General features: G+C 40.8%; 2 protein-coding genes across 8 annotated transcripts in view; both read left to right on the top strand.

Moving 5' to 3' along the window:
* The window catches only part of LOC135112099 (fibrocystin-L-like), a 29,989-nt gene extending 21,079 nt beyond the window's left edge, over positions 1–8,910 (top strand). For 2 of the 5 annotated variants that reach the window (XM_064026097.1, XM_064026067.1), the window contains 3 exons: positions 786–967; positions 2,331–2,449; positions 7,511–7,676. In XM_064026097.1, coding sequence (XP_063882167.1) covers positions 786–958 — 173 coding nt within the window. In that variant the 3' untranslated portion in view covers positions 959–967; positions 2,331–2,449; positions 7,511–7,676. Of the gene's footprint in view, positions 1–785; positions 968–2,330; positions 2,450–7,510; positions 7,677–8,775 lie in introns of those variants that run through there. The other 3 variants (XM_064026077.1, XM_064026086.1, XM_064026104.1) reach the window with 3 other exon arrangements.
* An 858-nt stretch (positions 8,911–9,768) lies between these two features.
* LOC135112116 (fibrocystin-L-like) overlaps positions 9,769–22,508 on the top strand; it is a 14,664-nt gene continuing 1,924 nt past the window's right edge. For 2 of the 3 annotated variants that reach the window (XM_064026127.1, XM_064026136.1), the window contains exons 1-9: positions 9,769–9,940; positions 13,524–13,715; positions 14,862–14,994; positions 16,170–16,337; positions 16,475–16,572; positions 16,928–17,050; positions 17,210–17,462; positions 20,670–20,987; positions 21,375–21,524. In XM_064026127.1, the coding sequence (XP_063882197.1) occupies positions 13,662–13,715; positions 14,862–14,994; positions 16,170–16,337; positions 16,475–16,572; positions 16,928–17,050; positions 17,210–17,462; positions 20,670–20,987; positions 21,375–21,524 (1,297 nt within the window). In that variant the 5' untranslated portion in view covers positions 9,769–9,940; positions 13,524–13,661. The remainder of the gene's footprint in view (positions 9,941–13,523; positions 13,716–14,861; positions 14,995–16,169; positions 16,338–16,474; positions 16,573–16,927; positions 17,051–17,209; positions 17,463–20,669; positions 20,988–21,374; positions 21,525–22,508) is intronic. The other variant, XM_064026129.1, reaches the window with a different exon arrangement.

Raw genomic sequence — 22,508 nt, 5'->3', positions numbered from 1 at the left:
CTCCTACCCGGGAACACATTCTAAGCTCCTAGTAGTGGCCATGGTCAAACAAAATCTTTCTTTGCAGGAGCTTGGATTCCTGGTTGTTTACTCGACGATGATGTGTGTGTGTATGTGTGTGTGTGTGTGTGTGTGTGTGTGTGTGTGTGTTTGTTTGCTATTGGTGATGTAAAGTTTTTGGACTATCACTTGTCACAAAAACACCCTTGAAAACTCCTATAACTTTCACCATAATTCACCAGACTATCAGTACCCTTTAAACTACCAACTGAATCCCAAAAACACCCTTGAAAATCCTCTTAACCTCCACTGTAATCTGTCAGTTTATCATTACCCTCCCCAACTTATCACTAGACTAACAAAAACACCTTGAAAACCCCAAAACTTTCACCAGAGCCTGTCAGACTATCTGTAACATCGCAAAATTATCACTAGAATCACAAAACCATCCTTGAAAACCCCAAAACTTCCACCAGAGCTTGTCAAAATTATCACTAGAATCACAAAAACACCCTTGAAAACTATGAGCATCTGTTCGACTCTCAATACCCTTCTTTAACTATCAGTAGAATCATGAAAACACCCTTGAAAATCTCAATACAAGCTGTCAAGATGAAACACCAAATCATCTTCACAATATAGTCTAATTACAAATAATATCTCTCTCTCTCTCTCTCTCTCTCTCTCTCTCTCTCTCTCTCTCTCTCTCTCTCTCTCTCTCTCTCTCTCTCTCTCTCTCTCTCTCTCTCTCAACTCTCTCTCTTTCTACTCTCTACTCTCTCTAGGTGTCAGCACAAAGGATGTTCTGCGCCTGACCCTAGACCAGTCCCCACAACACATCCAGACGCACCTTTCCGCTGGTCTGATGTGGAGACGTGGAAGCATATGCCAGTCAGTACTGGTGGCCACCCAACAGAGGCAGAATACAGCCTGCCTGTGGAGGGAGATGAGATTGTGATTCCTGAGAGTAAGTGTGTGTATTTACTGTTGTATTTATATGGGAAACTATACTTTTTGACATCTCTTCTACAAGCACTCTTCTTCAGCCTCTTTCCATGTCCTCTAGTGTTCCGTGTATCCCAGACCATTAAGTTGCTCTAGTCCACCTCCTCTACTCCCTTATATGCTTTATATATCGCAATCATGTCTCCCCTTTCTCTCCTCTTTTCCAACGTTTGTAGATGTATCCTTTCCAGTCTCTCTTCATATGACAAGTCTCTGATACTTGGTACCATCTTTGTAGCTGCTCTCTGAACTCTCTCCAACTTCCTTATATCCTTTTTCTTGTATGGCAACCACACTACTGCTGCATATTCTAGTCTGGGTCTTATCAGCAACACGATCATCTTCCTGACCATCTCTTCATCCATATATGCAAAGGCCTGCCTTATTCTTCTCAACAAGTTATAGGTTACTCCTGTAATTTTGCTAATGTGTCTCTCCGGGGTCAGGTTCCCAGTCACTGTAACACCAAGATCCTTTTCTTCTTCTGCTCCACTCAACCTTACACCATTCAACATATAATTTCCTTTTACTCTTCTTGTACTTTTTCCAAATTCTATTACCTTACACTTCTTTAAATTAAATTCCATTTCCCATCTATAACTCCACTCTGATATCTTGTTCAGGTCTTCTTGTACTGTTCCACAGTCCTCTGCACTCTCATCTTTCTTCAGCAACATTGCATCATTCGCAAAAAGGCTCATGTAGCTGTTCACACTTTCTATCATATCATTTATATAGACTGCAAACATGATTGGTAAGTACTGAGCCTTGGGGTACTCCACTTATGACTTCCCTCCATGATGATTTTTGATCTTTTACCACGGTTCTCATTTCTCTGTTTGTCAAGAAATTTTCCATCCATCTCAGCAAGCCCCCGCCTTAGCCCACCATTATGCTTCAACTTCCACAACAATTTCCTGTGTGGCACTTTATCAAAGGCTGCCTTCAGGTCTAAATAAACACAATCAGCCCATCCATCTCTTTCTTGCATTATATCCACCACTAGAATAAAAACTCAGTAAGTTTGTAACACACAATTCTCTCTCTCTCTCTCTCTCTCTCTCTCTCTCTCTCTCTCTCTCTCTCTCTCTCTCTCTCTCTCTCTCTCTCTCTCTCTCTCTCTCTCTTGTCTCCTTGGTACTGAAACTAATTTTTTCTTGGGTGTAAGCATAAATTATCTACACTCCTTCACCTTGCCACACTAAACCATGTTCAGTAATACCCAGTAAACACTACACTACACCCTGTCACACCAAACTACACTCAGTTACACCTTATGACATTTTACTCAACTACACTTGATCATACCCTGGTATACCCTACAGGCATGTGGCTCGTTGTGGACACGGCCACACCCAAGCTTGGCCGTGTCTTTGTGTATGGCACCATTGAGTTTGATGACACGATGGACCACAGATTTGAGGCCACCATTATTTACATCCAGGTGAGTAGCAGTGATGGAGGTCAGCACCTGTCACTGCCTTGTAGGTACCTGTGTTGTTAGCTGGTTGTGGTGTACAGGGCATCAGCTACACTCCTCTGGTTGTCTTTGTATCTCTGTTTGTCCAGTCTTCTCTTTAGTTAACACTCCTCGCTTCTGTCACCCCTCGCTTCTGTATGTGAGTGTGTTAGTTATATACATACAGAGCCTAAGCTACACTTCTCTAGTCTTGTCTCTGTATCTCTGCTTAGTCTTCACTTCAGTTAACACTTCTTGCCTCTGTCACCTCTTCATTTTAGTGTTGATGCATTTTTTTTTTTATGTAGGAGGGACACTGGCCAAGGGCAACAAAAATCCAATAAAAAAAAACCCCACTGAGATGCCATTCCCATAAAAGGGTCCAAAGTGGTAGTCAAAAATTGAAGGATAAGTGTCTTGAAACCTCCTTCTTGAAGGAATTCAAGTCATAGGAAGGTGGAAATACAGAAGCTGGCAGGGAGTTCCAAAGTTTACCAGAGAAAGGGATGAATGATTGAGAATACTGGTTAACTCCTGCAGTAGAGAGGTGGATAGAATAAGGGTGAGAGAAAGAAGAAAATCTTGTGCAGCAAGGCTGTGGGAGGAGGGGAGGCATGCAGTTAGCAAGATCAGAAGAGCAGTTAGCATGAAAATAAGGGTAGAAGACAGCTAGAGATGTAACATTGTGGCAATGAGAGAAGTCTAGAAGAGAAATGTCTAGAAGAGTGATATGAGTGGAACCCCTGCAAGACATGTGAAGCATATTCCATATATGGGTGGATAAGGCCCTTGTATAGAGTTAGCAGCTAGGGGTTGAGAAAAACTGGTGGAGATGTCTCAAAATGCCTAACTTCATAGAAGCTGTTTTAGCTAGAGATGAGATGTGAAGTTTCCATTTTAGATTATAAGTAAAGGACAGACTAAGGATGTTCAGTGCAGAAGAGGGGGCAGTTGAGTGTCATTGAAGAAGAGGGGATAGTTGTCTGGGAGGTTGTGTCAAGTTGATAGATGGAGGAATTGAGTTTTTGAGGCATTGAACAATACCAAGTTTGCTCTGCCCCAATCAGAAATTTTAGAAAAATTAGAAGTTAGGCATTCTGCAGCTTCCCTGCGTGAAATGTTTACTTCCTGAAGTGTTGGACATTTATGAAAAGACGTGGAAAAGTGCAGGGTGGTATCATCAGTGTAGTTGTGGATAGGACAAGAAGTTTGGTTTAGAAGATCATTGATGAATAATAGGAAGAGAGTGGGTGATGGGACAGAATCCTGAGGAACACCACTGTTAATAGATTTAGGAGAAGAACAGTGACAGTCTACCACAGCAGCAATAGAATGGTCAGAAAGGAAACTTGAGATGAAGTTACAGAGAGAAGGATAGAAGCTGTAGGAAGGTACTTTGAAAATCAAAGCTTTGTGCCAGACTCTATCAAAAGCTTTTGATATATCCAAGGCAACAGCAAAAGTTTCACCGAAATCTCTAAAAAAGGATGACCAAGACTCAGTAAGGAAAGCCAGAAGATCACCAGAAGAGTGGCCTTGACGGAACCCATACTGGCGATCAGATAGAAGGTTGTGAAGTGATAGATGTTTAAGAATCTTCTTGTTGAGGATAGATTCAAAAACTTTAGATAAGCAGGAAATTAAAGCAATAGGATGGTAGTTTAAGGGACTAGAATGGTCACCCTTTTTAGGAACAGGCTGCATGTAGGCAAACTTCCAGCAAGAAGGAAAGGTAGATGTTGACAGACAGAGTTGAAAGAGTTTGACTAGGCAAGGTCCAAGCACAGAGGCACAGTTTCAGAAAACAATAGGAGGGACTCCATCAGATCCATAAGCCTTCCAAGGTTTTAGGCCAGTGAGGGCATGCAAAAACATCATTGCGAAGAATTTTAATAGGTAGCATGAAGTAGTCAGAGGGTGGAGGAGAAGGAGGAACAAGCCCTGAATTGTCCAAGGTAGAGTTTTTAGCAAAGGTTTGAGGGAAGAGTTCAGCTTTAGAGATAGATATGATAGTAGTGGTGCCCACCGTGTGTGCGTTGATAGTTGCTACAGTGACTGGTACAGCGTCCACTCAGGTGTTCCCCAGGGTAGCGTACTGGGACCTCTGCTGTTCAATGTCTACACTTCCGATCTACTACAAATCACTAGCAATCCTATTTACGGATATGCAGATGATGTGACACTTGTTGCTACTGTTGAGTCACCGAATTCACGTCTTGATGTTAGTACATCCCTGAATGAGGATCTCAGACGTATATCTGACTGGTGTCGCACCTGGAACATGAAACTGAATGCATCAAAATCAAAATGCTTGTGTATTTCACGCTCTCGCACGCTAAATCCCCTTCACGGCCCTCTGCTTGTTGATGGCGCGCCTCTGACAGTATGTGATGAGCTTGATATTTTGGGTGTCAGATTCGACTCAAAACTGTCTTTTGAACGGCACATCAGGCGTCTTGTCAGTTCTGCCTCGCAAAAGCTTGGTGTTGTGAGGAAGGCTTACCGGATTTTTGGTGACCAGTCTATCTCTGCCAGCTACTTCCGGTGTTTTATTCTTCCATTGCTGGAGTATTGTGCTCCTGTGTGGTCTTCCGCAGCTGTGTCCCACCTCCGTCTCATTGACAGAGTTGTCTCCTCCGCTAGGTTCCTCTGTGGTGGCGAAGCAGCTTGGGATCTTGGTCACCGACGCAATGTCAGCAGTGTCTGCATGCTATATAAGATCCATGCCAACCAGCTTCACCCGCTGAATGCCTCCATCCCAAACGCATTTGTGCCCACCAGAAACACTCGACTTGCGTCAAATTCACATGCGCGCTGCTTACAGCAGGTTAGGTGTCACACCAGTCAGTTTCAGCGAAGCTTTGTTCCTTGTGCTGTAAGACTTTGGAACATGCTTGACGAGGGCACATGCACTGCGAGTGATGTGCAAAAATTCAAGTCTGCTTCGAACAAAATCTTGAAGAGTCTAGTCAATTAAACTCTGGTTGCTTTTGCAGCTATACTTGTGATAAATTATGTAACTATACCTGTGATTTTATACCATCAAGTTTTAAGTAGTTATACTACATTTACTCGTGTTGTCTGACATATATTAAATAAGTCAGAATTGTTGATTTTTTTTGTTGAATTTTTTTGTGAGTTTTAATAATTCTCAGTTCGTTGAGGCGTTCTTTATAATTGTTTAACCTATTTTCTCCTCCTGCTCTGATTTCATCCTACTATTGTGCTAATTGCTTTTCCTTTCTTCTTTCTACGGTCAAGGTGGGTGGGGGTTGTCATCTGGCAACTTATAGCGCTTGCGCTCGTCCCACTCTGCCTTCTCCGTTATGTTTAATAATAATAATAATCAGGTTGAAATAAAGGAGGGAAAGAAGAAGAAACAAAGTTATTGGCAATTTTTGGGGGCTAGATGCCAGAAGTCACAAGGGGAGTTAGATCTTGAAAAATTTTGACACTTTCCATTAATGAAGGAGTTTTTGGCTAGTTGGAGAACAGACTTGGCATGGTTCCGGGCAGAAATATAAAGTGCATGAGATTCTGGTGATGGGAGGCTTAAGTACCTTTTGTGGGCCACCTCTCTATCATGTATAGCACGATAGCACGAGAACAAGCTGTGTTTAACCAAAGTTTGGAAGGTTTAGGTCAAGAAAAAGAGTGAGGAATGTACGCCTCCATGCCAGACACCACCACTTCTGTTATGTGCTTGGCACACAAAGATGGGTCTCTGACATGGAAGCAGTAGTCATTCCAAGGAAAATCAGCAAAATACCTCTTCAGGTCCCCCAACTAGCATAGGCAAAACACCAGAGGCACCTTTGCTAAGGGGGATCCTGAGGAGGGATTGGAACAATAGGACAAGATACAGATATAAGATTGTGATCGGAGGAGCCCAACGGAGATGAGAGGGTGACATCGTAAGCAGAAGGATTAGAGGTCAGGAAAAGGTCAAGAATGTTGGGCGTATCTCCAAGATGGTCAGGAATAGAAGTAGGGTGTTGCACCAATTGCTCTAGGTTGTGGAGGATATCACAGTTGAAGGCTAGTTCAACATGATGGTCAGTGAAGGGAGAGGAAAGCCAAAGCTGGTGGTGAACATTGAAGTCTCCAAGAGTAGAGATCTCTGCAAAAGGGAAGAGAGTCAGAATGTGCTCCACTTTGGAAGTTAAGTAGTCAAAGAATTTCTTACAGTCAGAGGAGTTAGGTGAGAGGTATACAGCACAGATAAATTTAGTTTGAGAGTGACTCTGTAGTCGTAGCCAGATAATGTGTAAACTTGGAAGATTCAAGAGCGTGGGCACGAGAGCAGGTTAAGTCATTGCGCACATAAATGCAGCATCCAGCTTTGGATTGAAAATGAGGATAGAGAAAGTAGGAGGGAACAAAAAAGGGGCTACTGTTAGTTTCCTCTGACACCTTGGTTTCAGTGAGGAAAAGAAGATGAGATTTAGAAGAGGAGAGGTGATGTTCCGCATATTGAAAATGAGATCTTAGACTGCGAATGTTGCAGAAGTTAATGAAAAAGTTGAGGGGGGTGTCAAGACACTGAGGGTCATTATCAGAAGAGCAGTCCGACCTGGGGATATTTGTGGTCCCTTCCACAGATGGGGACTCTGAGTCTGGTGTAAGAGTCGCCATGATAATTTTGATTTTTTGAGTGAAAGGTGATTGTGTGTGTGTGTGTGTGTGTGTGTGTGTGTGTGTGTGTGTGTGTGTGTGTGTGTGTTATTAGGTGCTTATAGTTTTGTGTGGAGGAATAGAGTTGTCCTGCCCCCTTGTGTTATGAGACACAAAGGGAAATGTTCAGTGAGGTCACAGCTGGTTTTAATGATAAGTTCACAGCATCCCCTGATCCAATGCTTTAGACCTCACTGGGAGTAATTATCATTTTGGCAGGTGCCTACTGCCTCCTCCTGTGTGTGTGTGTGTGTGCGCGCACATGCATGCGTGTGTGCGTGTGTGCGTGCGTGTGTTAATCTAATCTTAGTTAACACCCCTTGCTTGTGTCACCACTTTTCTAGTGTATGTGTGTGTTAATCTAATCTTCAGTTAACACTCCTTGCCTGTATCACCTCCTCATCTCTCCACACACCACACCCTGCACTAAGATTAAGACACCTAACCAACTCTGCTGCTCCATCACCACCAGGGAGGCTCTTTAGTGGCTGGCTACTCCTCAGACACTCCCTTCACCCACAGTCTCATCATTCGCCTGATGGACCCTGAAGATGTTGATGCCTATAGCATGAACCTGGGCTGGAAAACTATAGGTATGTGCTGGAACACTGTGGAAGGGTGCTGGAAGGTTGTATAGGAGAGTTGAAAGATTGTTGATGATTCTGGAAGGTTGTAAAGGAGTTTGGAAAGGTGTTTATCTATTAATGGTGCTAGGAGATTGCAAGGAAAGAGCGGTAGGTTGTAAGGGGAGTGTTAAAAGCCTGTTAGTGATGAACAGAGGTTGCAAGAGAAGTTCAGATGGTTGTAAAGAAGTATTTGAAGGTCATTGATGATACTGAAAGGCTGCAAAAAAGAGGCTGGCAGGTTATAGAAGATTATTAAAAGTTGTTATATTATTAAAAGTTGTTATTGATTCTCAAAGGTTACGATAAAGGCTAGAAAAACACTAGTGACAGAATAACAGTTGACACAACGAAGGAAGACTGCTGATAAGGTAATTAACAATGCATTAACTCTGTCACTGAGATAAACAACAATGCACAGCGCCAAGAATGATGTACAAAATCTTTATAAACACGTACAAGGAAAAAGGAGATAAAAAGAATGGGTTTTGCAATTTGTAGTCCCTATAATGCTTGGAGGCAGCTTGTTCTTACCCATGAGTGTCTTGTTGTGGGTACCTGTGACTTCCTTGTTGTTGCCTGTGAGTGTTTTGTCTCAAAGTAGCTGGTGATGGAGGAGAGATGTGGCAAATAACAGTGAGAGGCTGAAGAAAATAAGAACATAAGAACACAAGAGAAGCTGCAAGAAGCTGCCTGGTCTACACGTGGCAGTCCTTGTACAGAACATGCCTATCTATTTCCACCTATCACCTAATCCACAAATTTGTCTAATCATCTTTTAAAGCTCCCTAATGACTCGGCTCTAACAACCTGATTACTGGGTTCATTCCATTCATCTACCACCTTATTTGACAACCAGTTCCTTCCTCTCTCTCATTGAAATATTTTCCAGCTTGAACTCATTATTTCTTGTTCTATCTTGATTACTGACCATGAAAATTTTGCTTATATCACCCTTGTACCTTTGTTATAAAGATAGCTACAGGTGTGAAATGAAGGTCTGGTATGTTGCAGGTGTGTTTGGCTATCTCAGGCTGCATGGGCAGGTGTGGAGGAGATCATGGCACAAGCTTGGGGCCACAGTGGAGGTTGGGACCGGCCACATAACTCTGGCCGAGGATCCTGATGCTTCCTGGCTCAATAAGGAGGTGAGTGGAGGGGTGTCAGATGAAGTGAGATCAGGTTAGGTAAGGTCAGGTCAGGTTAGGATATGTAAGGTTAAGTTAGATTAAGTTAGGATTGGTAAGGTTAAGTTATAAGTTAGATTAGGTTAGGTTAGATTAAGAGGCAGAGAGAAGGAGAAGGCATAATAAAGATACAAAGTTAGATTAATTACGTTCAGGTAAGATAAGCTTAAGTTAGGTAAGATTGAGAGGCAGAGAGAATGGGAAAGCTGAATGAGTAGGTTAGGTTAGGTGAGGTTATTAGGTTAGGTTAAGTTAAATAAGAAACTTAAGGTAAGATTAAGTTAGGTGAGATACATGGTAAAGTAAGGTGAAATTAAGTTAGGATAGATTAAGAGACAGAGAGAAGGAGAAAACTGAGTGAGGGGATGCCAGGTTAGATTGGGTTAGGTGAGGTAAGAATAGGTTCAGTCAGAAAGCAAGAAGATCAGAAGGAAGAAGAGGAAAAGCTGTCGTTGTTGGACAGAAATTTTGCATTGGTATTGTTTATTGTGTTTTACTAATATTTTAGAGGTAGTTTGGGAAGGGGAGAGAAGGAAGGGGAAGCACAGGGAAGGAAGGGGAAGGAAAAAGAAGAGTATAATTGGATCATCTATTATATCCCCCTTCTTCTTATTCTCTATTTCTCATTATTTTATTCTGCTTTACTCTCTTTAAGTCTCTCTCTCTTTCCCATGTCTTAGTCCAACTTCTCTTCTTTTCCTTCCATTTACCTCTTCTCAGATTATGTCCCTTTTTCATACTTCTCTCTCCCTCTGCTTTCCTCTCTTCCCCTTCCATTTATCTCTCCTTAGATCATGTCCCTTTTCATATTGTGTTCCTCTCCCATGCCTTGCTCTGCCTCCCATTCTCTCCCTTCACCTCTCACCACACTGCCATTCAGGTGGGTGTGACAACAACAGGAAAAGAGGCAACAGAGAGCGAAGTGAGGCGAGTGGTAGCAATCAATGGTGCCACACTCACCCTAGACTCAGCACTCAAATTCCAGCACCTTGGTGAGTGTTTTGCTCCTTGTCCTTCACTCACTGAAACATTAGTTTAGTCTACACTCCCACCTCTTCTCCAGAATTCCATCTAGCACTTGGTGGAAGTAAGGAGAATGCATAACGTTTGTGGTATATATCAGGTTAAGGAGAAGGAATGCAATGTGTAGTGCCTGAGGGTGTCAAACACAGCATTCTTTGGTAGTCTGATCTTGTAGGAAGAATGGCAGAGAGTAAGATAAATAAGTGAGTGTATGTGAGTGTGACATGCAGTGGGTGCAAGACAGTGACCTGCAGTGAAATGGGAAATCAGAGTGGCTGGAGTATTGGAGAGAATGAGTGAAGTAGAGCATGTAAGGACAGGAATATTTGAGTGTGGTAGATGCAGTGGGTGCAAGACAATTACCTGCAGTTGAATGGGAGGTCAGAGTGTTCAGTATGGGAGAGAATAGATACAGAAGAGCTTGTTAGGACATAAATAAATGAAGCACAGTGGTGGAGGCTTGAGAGAAGGAGATGAGAGGAGAATGAAAGAACCAAAACATATGAGGATAGAAATAAAAAGAGATCCTTCTATCACAGCATTCCATAAACACAAGCATCTGGTATAAGTAGAAAGTAAGTTTGTCATCAGTGAAATCTCTGTCTATTTATCAAGAGAAGACAGAATGAGAAAATTAGAACATGCAAGAAATAAATAGACACTTTCATGACAATCCATAAACACAAGCATCAGATATGAATAGACAGAAGCAAGTGTGTAATCAATGACAGCTTTCTATTTATCAAGAAGAGACAGAATGAGAGGAGTAGAACATTTGTTTTTTTTTTTTTTTTTTTTATGTAAGAAGGACACTGGCCAAGGGCAACAAAAATCAATAAAAAAATGCCCACTGAAATGCCAGTCCTGTAAAAGGGTCAAAGCAGTGGTCAAAAATTGGTGGATAAGTGTCTTGAAACCTCCCTCTTGAAGGAATTCAAGTCATAGGAAGGTGGAAATACAGAAGCAGGCAGGGAGTTCCAGAGTTTACCAGAGAAAGGGATGAATGATTGAGAATACTGGTTAACTCTTGCGTTAGAGAGGTGGACAGAATAGGGGTGAGAGAAAGAAGAAAGTCTTGTGCAGCGAGGCCGTGGAAGGAGGGGAGGCATGCAGCTAGCAAGATCAGAAGAGCAGTTAGCATGAAAATAGCGGTAGAAGACAGCTAGATATGCAACATTGCGGCGGTGAGAGAGAGGCTGAAGACAGTCAGTTAGAGGAGAGGAGTTGATGAGACGAAAAGCTTTTGATTCCACTCTGTCTAGAAGAGCAGTATGAGTGGAACCCCCCCAGACATGTGAAGCATACTCCATACATGGACGGATAAGGCCCTTGTACAGAGTTAGCAGCTGGGGGGGTGAGAAAAACTGGCGGTGACGTCTCAGAACACCTAACTTCATAGAAGCTGTTTTAGCTAGAGATGAGATGTGAAGTTTCCAGTTCAGATTATAAGTAAAGGACAGACCGAGGATGTTCAGTGTAGAAGAGGGGGACAGTTGAGTGTCATTGAAGAAGAGGGGATAGTTGTCTGGAAGGTTGTGTCGAGTTGATAGATGGAGGAATTGAGTTTTTGAGGCATTGAACAATACCAAGTTTGCTCTGCCCCAATCAGAAATTTTAGAAAGATCAGAAGTCAGGCGTTCTGTGGCTTCCCTGCGTGATATGTTTACCTCCTGAAGGGTTGGACGTCTATGAAAAGAGGTGGAAAAGTGCAGGGTGGTATCATCAGCGTAGGAGTGGATAGGACAAGAAGTTTGGTTTAGAAGATCATTAATGAATAATAAGAAGAGAGTTGGTGACAGGACAGAACCCTGAGGAACACCACTGTTAATAGATTTAGGAGAAGAACAGTGACCGTCTACCACAGCAGCAATAAAACGGTCAGAAAGGAAACTTGAGATGAAGTTACAGAGAGAAGGATAGAAACCGTAGGAGGGTAGTTTGGAAATCAAAGCTTTGTGCCAGACTCTATCAAAAGCTTTTGATATGTCCAAGGCAACAGCAAAAGTTTCACCAAAATCTCTAAAAGAGGATGACCAAGACTCAGTAAGGAAAGCCAGAAGATCACCAGTAGAGTGGCCTTGACGGAACCCATACTGGCGATCAGATAGAAGGTTGTGAAGTGATAGATGTTTAAGAATCTTCCTGTTGAGGATAGACTCAAAAACTTTAGATAGGCAGGAAATTAAAGCAATAGGACGGTAGTTTGAGGGATTAGAACGGTCACCCTTTTTAGGAACAGGTTGAATGTAGGCAAACTTCCAGCAAGAAGGAAAGGTAGATGTTGACAGACAGAGCTGAAAGAGTGTGACTAGGCAAGGTGCAAGCACGGAGGCACAGTTTCGGAGAACAATAGGAGGGACCCCATCAGGTCCATAAGCCTTCCAAGGGTTTAGGCCAGCGAGGGCATGGAAAACATCATTGCGAAGAATTTTAATACCTGGCATGAAGTAGTCAGAGGGTGGAGGAGAGGGAGGAACAAGCCCAGAATCGTCCAAGGTAGAGTTTTTAGCAAAGGTTTGAGCAAAGAGTTCAGCTTTAGAAATAGATGTGATAGCAGTGGTGCCATCTGGTTGAAGTAGAGGAGGGAAAGAAGAAGAAGCAAAGTTATTGGAGATATTTTTGGCTAGATGCCAGAAATCACGAGGGGAGTTAGATCTTGAAAGGTTTTGACATTTTCTGTTAATGAAGGAGTTTTTGGCAAGTTGGAGAACAGACTTGGCATGGTTCCGGGCAGAAATATAAAGTGCATGAGATTCTGGTGATGGAAGGCTTAAGTACCTTTTGTGGGCCACCTCTCTATCATGTATAGCACGAGAACAAGCTGTGTTAAACCAAGGTTTAGAAGGTTTAGGACGAGAAAAAGAGTGAGGAATGTACGCCTCCATGCCAGACACTATCACCTCTGTTATGCGCTCAGCACACAAAGACGGGTCTCTGACACGGAAGCAGTAGTCATTCCAAGGAAAATCAGCAAAATACCTCCTCAGGTCCCCCCAACTGGCAGAGGCAAAACGCCAGAGGCACCTTCGCTTAGGGGGATCCTGAGGAGGGATTGGAGTGGTAGGACAAGATAAAGATATGAGATTGTGATCGGAGGAGCCCAACGGAGAAGAAAGGGTGACAGCATAAGCAGAAGGATTAGAGGTCAGGAAAAGGTCAAGAATGTTGGGCGTATCTCCAAGATGGTCAGGAATGCGAGTAGGGTGTTGCACCAATTGCTCTAGGTCATGGAGGATAGCAAAGTTGTAGGCTAGTTCACCAGGATGGTCAGTGAAGGGAGAGGAAAGCCAAAACTGGTGGTGAACATTGAAATCTCCAAGAATGGAGATCTCTGCAAAAGGGAAGAGGGTCAGAATGTGCTCCACTTTGGAAGTTAAGTAGTCAAAGAATTTCTTATAGTCAGAGGAGTTAGGAGAGAGGTATACAGCACAGATAAATTTAGTATGAGAGTGACTCTGTAGTCGTAGCCAGCAATCCATAGACACAAACACATCAGGTACAAAGACACACATGCAAGTTTGGCATCAATTAAATCTGTGTCTCTCCACCCAGGGGAGATACACACGCTGTCAGACGGCACTTCCATCACACTGGCTGGGGAGGTCGGTCTCCTGAGCCAGAACATTGCGGTGGAAGGAATCACGGAGAACAGCAACGGGGGAAGAATTCTGGTCTCCACAGTCTTCCAGAATGGCAAGCATTATGTTGGTGAGTCTGGAAGATAAGCTGACTGGTGAAGCTTTGGTGAGTCTGGAAGATAAAGCAATAAAGCTTTGGTGAGTTTGGAAGATAAAGCAATAAAGCTTTGATGAGTCTGGAAGATAAACTAGTTGGTGAAGCTTTGGTGAGTCTGGAAGATAAGCTGATTGGTAAAGCTTTGGTGAGTCTGGAAGATAAGCTGATTGGTGAAGCTTTGGTGAGTCTGGAAGATAAAGTGATAAAGCTTTGGTGAGTCTGGAAGATATTCTGGTTGGTTAAGCTTTGGTGAGTCTGGAAGACAAAGTGATAAAGCTTTGGTGAGAATGGAAGATAAACTAGTTGGTGAAGCTTTAGTGAGTTTGGAAGATAAGCTGATTGGTAAAGCTTTGTTGAGTGAAAGATAAGCTGATTGGTAAAGCTTTGGTGAGTCTGGAAGATAAAGTGATAAACCTTTGGTGACTCTGGAAGATAAACCAGTTGGTGAAGCTTTGGTGAATCTGGAAGATAAGCTGATTGGTAAAGCTTTGGTGAGTCTGGAAGACAAAGTGATAAAGCTTTGGTGAGAATGGAAGATAAACTAGTTGGTGAAGCTTTAGTGAGTTTGGAAGATAAGCTGATTGGTAAAGCTTTGTTGAGTGAAAGATAAGCTGATTGGTAAAGCTTTGGTGAATCTGGAAGATAAAGTGATGAAGCTTTGGTAAGTCTGGAAGATAAAGTGATGTTTTTAATGATGATTTGTTCCATTTTCTTTGAATGCTTACTACTGCTACTACTACTACTACCATTACCACCACCACTGCCACCACCACCACCACTACTATAACAACTACTGCTAAAACAATTACCACCACACTCCCTGTACCACACTAAGGAAACGCTTCCCTCTCTCACCATGACTGCTTTCAAAGGCCACTGAGATGACTGACCAGGTTCTCAAGAGTGTTTCTCCTGCTGTTAATGTAGAAATCTTGTTCATTTCTCACTAGAACCATAAGAACATCCTTAAAAACCTGTGTAACTTCAAGTACAGCCTTTTCAGAGCAGAGGTGCAGCCAGAAGTTTTTCAGAGTGTGGTCCTTAACATGCACCACCACTAATAAAACCATTACTACTCTACTATTACCACTACATTCCATCCACCATGACCACCACCAATACCATCACCACTACTCCTTTCTGTCCCTCCTTCAGGTTCGGCCCAAGTGGATGGCGTGGAGTTCCGTAACATGGGGCAGGAAGGCTTCACCGACATCACTGACCCACGCTACTCCATTGCCTTCCTGGGCCTTGATGCCATTGGTGACCATTCTAGCTACGTCAAGAGGTCATCATTCAATGTCAATTATAATGTGGCTGTTGGGCTCATCAAGACCTTGAACATGGTAGTGGAGGAGAACGTTATCTATCATGTGCTGGATTCAGGTGTGTGTATTTACCTAGTTGTATAGTACAGGGTCCGAGCCAAAGCTCAAACCCTGTACTATACAACTAGGTAAATACACACACCTGAATCCAGCACATGATAGATAACGTTCTCCTCCACTACCATGTGTGTGTGTGTGTGTGTGTGTGTGTGTGTGTGTGTGTGTGTGTGTGTGTGTGTGTGTTTTATTTATTTATTTATTTATTTATTTATTTATTTATTTATTTATTTATTTATTTATTTTATTTATTTATTTTTTTTATGTGTGTATTCATATGGTTTTTCTTATTTATTTACTTATCTATTTATTTGTGCTAGATTCAGGTATGTGTGTGTGTGTGTGTGTGTGTGTGTGTGTGTGTGTGTGTGTGTGTGTGTGTTTGTGTTTATAGTTTTTAATTAATTATTATTATTTATCTATTTATTTATTTATTTATTTATTTATTTATTTTATTATTATTTTTATTATTATTATTATTTTATTTATTTATTTTTATGTAGGAGGGGCACTAGCCAAGGAAAACAAAATTATAAGAAAAAAGGGCCCACTGAGCTGCTGGTCCCCAGAGTAAAAAGTAGTTGTCAGAAATTACAGGATGAGTGTCTTGAAACTTTCCTCATCAAAGAGTTCAGGTCATAGGAAGGTGGAAATACAGAAGCAGGCAGGGAGTTCCAGTGTTTACCAGAGAAAGTGATGAATGATTGAGAATACTGGTTGATTATTGCATTAAAGAGGTGGACAGAATAGGGATGAGAGAAAAAAGAGTCTTGTGCAATGAGGCTGTGGGAGGAGGGGAGGCATGTAGTCAGCAAGATCAGAAGAGCAGTTAGCATGAAAATAGCGGTAGAAGATAGCTAGAGATGCAACATTGCGGCAATGAGAGAGAGGCTGAAGACAGTCAGTTAGACGAGAGGAGTTGATGAGACGAAAAGCTTTTTACTACCTTTCCTTTAATTAATCATACATGTTTAGTAATTTGTGTAACAGAAACCTTTCATAAAGTGGAAATTCATTAATGAAGTCACTAGTGCACTTCCTCTCCTCATTTCCCTCTCATTTTCCATCCCTCTGGCAGGCATAAGAGACGAGACAGGCTCCAACACCTACAGGTGGAACCTCATCACAACTGTGTTCTTCCTGGGGACATATGAAGACAGACAGGAAACAGAGAACTTGAATTGGAGTGGTGCCTTTCAGCTGGACAATGCACCCAACACTGTACTGACTGGCAATGTTGTTGCTGGTACATAACAACTTCTGTGTCTTGTGTTGGTGAAGGATATTGGGGAATGTGTGTCAAGACATCGGTTATTTGTTGTGGTGTGTTTGTCTTTTTTAGTCCTTGTGGTGCTGACTCTTGTCTCTCATGGTGTTGTACAGGTGCAGAACAGGCTGGCTACAAGACCCTTGGAGAGCTGTGCGAGGACACAACTTGGTGGATGGGGAATGAAGTGCACAATGCAATTTATGGAGTCATGGTGAGAGACGGAGACTGAGAGGTGCAAGAATAATTTATAGTATTTTTAGTGCTGCCATACACTGCTGCAAACTTTGCATTGTTGTGTGCAGGCATAGAGAGAGAGAGAGAGAGAGAGAGAGAGAGAGAGAGAGAGAGAGAGAGAGAGAGAGAGAGAGAGAGAGAGAGAGAGAGAGAGAGAGAGAGAGAGAGAGACAGTGTGAGAGATAGAGAAGTTTTGGTGCTACTAGTGCTACTGTACCTTGTTCCTGCCACCTTTTTGTTGCTGTGTGCAGATGTAGTGAGAGAGAGAGAGAGAGAGAGAGAGAGAGTCAGTAGCATTAGCAGTGTTGTCCTAACCCTTGTATACTGTGCAGCTATGGAAGAAGGGAGGCACGGGGCCACTGACAGACTGCTGCAGACTCAACAACTTCTACACCTGGAGAATCTCAGACACAGGCTTCTATGTCCAGCACTATGCCAGCTCCCTCATCACTAATGTAAGCTGGAGGAAGAGGAGGAGGAGAGACACTATAAATTCCAAAAATGCTGTAATATATTGTCCTTAAGACCCCAAGACCTAAGAGAAAATTTATAGATGCATTGAAGGAAGACATGCTTGCACTAGGTGTGACTGAGGAAGGCTTTCTCTCTCCCAGGTTGTCTCTGTGGACAGTCCCCTGGGAGCAATGCAGATCATCTATGAGCCAGATTCACTGAGTCACAAGTTCCACCCCAAGACAGCCAATGCCAGTCACTCCCTGTTTGTGGGTGTCTCCCCATCACACACTTGTGAATACCAGGCATCCAAGTCCCGGATAATGAAGTTCTATGGAGATAAATTTTTTGGCGGAGGCGTCGGCGGAGGAAACACTGGCATCCTCTTAGCATCATTCACCTCTGGATCTAATAGTAAGTTGTAGGGCTGGGAAGGATTCTATAAAACAGGTAATCGCAAATCTGATTACTTGCCCTGTTGGATTCGTGAGATTCGAACCTTCCATGAATCCGATGTACTCTTAAGTTCTTAACAAGCCCCAGGCACCCGAGATTCTTCCTATTGTCTACCAGGCACGAGATTCGTTGGTGTTTGCAAGGGAATCCAACCACGGAGAGAATCCAGGATTCCCCTCCACCTGTTACAAACATCACGACTCTCTCCCTTTGGCTAGAATTTGCCGAGATGCAGACTGTGTTTCCCATGATGCTTACCAAGGATATATATATATATATATATATATATATATATATATATATATATATATATATATATATATATATATATATATATATATATATATATATATATATATATATATATATATATATATACATATATATATATATGTGTGTGTGTGTGTGTGTGTGTGTGTATATATATATATATATATATATATATATATATATATATATATATATATATATATATATATATATATATATATATATATATATATATATATATATATATATATATATATATATATATATATATATATATATATATATATATATATATATATATATATATATATATATATATATATATATATATATATATATATATATATATATATATATATATATATATATATATATATATATATATATATATATATATATATATATATATATATATATATATATATATATATATATATATATATATATATATATATATATATATATATATATATATATATATATATATATATATATATATATATATATATATATATGTGTGTGTGTGGGTGTGTATATATATATATATATATATATATATATATATATATATATATATATATATATATATATATATATATATATATATATATATATTATATGAAGAATTCCATGATATAAATATGCAATCATGAAAATACATGTGCAGTTATAGTTGAGTGAGACACACTTCAGCAAGGTGAAGGGCGCACACTATAAGTAACCATTCAGATTGCTATTACTTTCATTAATTTACTTTAAATGATACAAGGATGTTATAGTTATTCATACACATTTATGATAGATTTTCCATTTATTGACAAATAGGGTACATTATTTCCAAATGTTTTCTTGATACATTAACATTATTTTTGGCATCATAATTGTTTTTGCTATTTTAAGAATAACAGTAAGAAAGTAGTAACAAAAGAGTCCTCCTCTACTAAAGTTTGGAAATGAGAAAAAAAAAAATCATATTGTTCCAGACATCACAGCGTATTTCCATTAATTAAAATACTTCTCTCCTTATCATAGTCAATAATTTCCTTAATATTGCATTGGATTTCATTACATTAATTTCCTTAATATTTCCTTACAATTACAATGGATACTAGATAAGCATATGATTACATCCATACATGATTTTGCATACAGATAACATTCAACTTAACATTTCATGTATTTGATGTTAACAAGTGGAAAATAAGAAAATATATACAATAAAATCATGTCCATCACAGAATGTATTATCACATCAGTTCCGTAAAAAAAAGGAAAAAAAAAATCTATATCACAGAAAATAATTTAATTAGTACTACAGTATGACTAGTAGTATGACCACATAAAAGTTTCCATGAAAACAAAATGCATGCAATACTATAGAACAAAAAGGCATCTAGAAGGATATCACTTGGCACTGGTAGGAAGCGGCTCTTCACATGTTCTTATTAAGGAAGAGAATCATATTTATATTCCCTTCCTTAAGGATGCTCTGCCTGTGGGAGATAAGCTCCCCTGCCTTGGAAAAGAGTCTTTCTGAGGGAACAGATGAGGCAGGAATGAATAAAAATTTCTTGGCCACTTCACTTAACTTGGGGAAGAGGGTTTCGTGTTGCTTCCACCACGCCAGTGGATTGCTGTCCCTGCATAAATGAGGCTCCTCAAAGTATCTTCTCAGCTCAATAGAAGGGCCTGTGGATGGCTGAGGTGATGAACATGCCAGATTATGCATTTTCAAATCAAATTTACACCAGTGATTTTTTCTTTGGTTTTGTTGTGGCAGTTACTGGCTTTGGTACTGTAGTGACCAAACATATTGCTTGTTTTGGAATTGATAGCTCCACATAATCCCAAATGGGCGCATTTCTGCCACGCTTGGCTGCCATCATGCAGAACCACTGTTTTTTATTAAATTCAGGGTATTTACAGAAAGTCCCTTAAAACAAAAGTAGACTACTCAACTCGAGATGCACGGCTTTGGGGAGACCTATATAAAAGCAGGATAGTTACTGAAATAAATTTTGGCTATTATTATGCAGGTAAAAAGTTGCTGTAAAACAGTGTTAGAAGTAACTATACATAATCATATTAGGTATGCATATACCCATGGAAACAACTACCATAGGTTCCCCCCCATCAGTCCTCAGCCTTGACTGATAGCTCTGCCCACGTCATGTCCTATATGTATGCCATGGTATGACGTTACATGAAATTGGCGTATCAGTTCCAACGAAAGAGATGGTGACTTTAGCAACACTATAAGCTTCGACATGTTGCTAGCGTACACAAGTAAATTTCATAACTAGTCCCTCAGACCTCATTGTTTATATGCTCCAAAAGCATGATTAATAACATCATACAGACTATATTAATGAACAAATCAGTTTACTCTTACGTTGTTCTCCATAACTATTTTTACTCACGAATTAAGAGACCTCGTCTGAGGACTGGATTCTACACCAGATTCTAGAATCCTGATGCAGTAATTGGATTTGTATCGCTTCTCAGGATTTTACAGATTCGGATCCAGTAATCATCTCCCGCCCAGCCCTAGTGAGTTGGGTGTTTGTTGTGAGAACTTTTGTCATGTATTCATATGTAGTGTCTATGATATCCATGCTCTGACATAAGAAAAGGTGTGATGGACTCTTCCTCTCCTCCTGTTCCTGTTATTTTCACTTGCATAGAACAAGAATGGCTTCTAGAGAGGAGCATGAAGACACCTCAGAAAATAGATTAAACTTTGGGCTTGATAAAATTACCAAAGCTTACTCAAATAAAATGTGCCATTACAAAGTGATAGTTATATGGTCCACCCTAATACACCCCAGGAGCTCAGGCACAGCACAGCTGACTACATCTGATCCCTAAACACTTGACACTTGCATTCCCCCACAGTGGCACCTCTCATGACCTTCAGTAACGCTGGCACTTACCCAGCACTCTACGGCTCCACACACTTTGAGGGTCTCACGTTCCACAACTTCCGTGACACCGACTGCGGGCGAGGCATTGCTCTCATGGTGAACCCTCAGTCAGAGGACGCCAACCACCCCGCGTTTGTCAAGGGTCTCTTGTTCCTCAACACACCACAGGAGAACTACATGTACATTCCTAGGCCCAACTTGAGCAGCATTGATCCGTCAGAGTGTGTGGATACGGACTGTGATGGACTAAAGAAGGTGGTGGTGACGGATGTTGATGGATCTCTGCTGGGTTAGTGTGGATTTACATGTGTGTGTGTTAATATAGTTTTGGTATACTGGATTTGAACTACACTGTTCTTTATGTATATCATTCTAGTTTAGCCAATGGACACTCTATGTATCTATCATCTCCAGTACATTCCAAGTATCTGTATTTCTTTGTAGTGAAGCTGATCTCTATCTCAGCTATTTCTTATATCCTCTTAAGTATCTAGAATCCCTTTGTTACTGGAATAACATCTCTTTTTTTATCCATTTTTCCTTATACATCCACCTCTCCCTCACATCACATTCTCTCTCTCTCTCTCTCTCTCTCTCTCTCTCTCGCTCTCGCTCTCGCTCTCTCTCTCTCTCTCTCTCTCTCTCTCTCTCTCTCTCTCTCTCTCTCTCTCTGCAGGTGAAAAGGATGCCACAGTAATCTCTCAGGCTGACTGGGAGTGGGACGGAGATCCTCGGAGAGGCATTGGAGATTACCGCATTCCTCTTCCAATCAGACAGAATCCTGACGGATGCCAGATTGAGGCAGCTGACAAGTTTCCGAATAAAGGTACAGTGTGTGTGTGTGTGTGTGTGTGTGTGTGTGTGTGTGTGTGTGTGTGCATATTTACCTAGCTGTATTTACCTAGTTGTATTGTACAGGATACGAGCTAAAGCTCATTTGAGGGCGTCAGGACCATAGAGACTCAAGTGCCATTTTTTTTTAAATTGAGAAAACTGTATCTAAAGTTTATCAACAATAACACCACTTCTAAGAAAGATATAAATTTCAACTAAGTTTCAGATAAAAACCCTGGTCTTCAAAATTTTTTTACCTAAAATTTAAAAAAATCATAAGTTGCATATGCACACTGGCATGTAAAATATAACTCCTCCCTTTAAGTTTGTGTATATATTTTTGCATGACCTGGAATTTGAACCTTAATGAAATGTTTTACCTGAAGTAAATAATGAAATTATTAACATCTTCCTGATATCACAAGAAAAAATAAAATAGTATGACAATAGTAATAATAATTATAACAGTAATAATAATAATAATAATAATAATAATAATAATAATAATAAATAATAAATAATAAATAATAATAATAATAAAAGTATAATAGACTCAGAGTTTTGAAAAAATAGTAAATACTAGTATTGGTACTGCAGTACATTAGTTACTTAAAAGAAAGCAACAAATTGAAGGGTGAATGAATGTTATGTTAGAGGAAGTCATGAGTTAGTAATAATAGTGAGACAAAGGATTAACAGGTGGCACTGGTTAGTCACAGGTAAAGATTGGGTATGAAGGAGGTTTGGGCAGGACTGTGTGAGGAAGCGTGAGGAGGGGTAGTAAGCAGTGCAGTGATTGACTCCGGGTGACGTGTTTCTTCTGGAGAAAAACACTGATTGAGCAAGAGATAGTTATGCACTGTGCATCACACACTCCCACTGGCTGGCTCCCTCTCGCTGGGCTTGAGCCTGGCTGGTCTTGAATGAATGCACCCCTTAGTTCAACCAGCCCACACAACACTTGAATCCCATATCA

The sequence above is a fragment of the Scylla paramamosain genome, chromosome 2, assembly GCF_035594125.1.
Source record: "Scylla paramamosain isolate STU-SP2022 chromosome 2, ASM3559412v1, whole genome shotgun sequence".
NCBI lineage: Eukaryota > Metazoa > Arthropoda > Malacostraca > Decapoda > Portunidae > Scylla > Scylla paramamosain.
The sequence above is the reverse complement of the archived record's forward strand: the minus strand, read 5'-3'. Positions and strand labels throughout refer to the sequence as shown.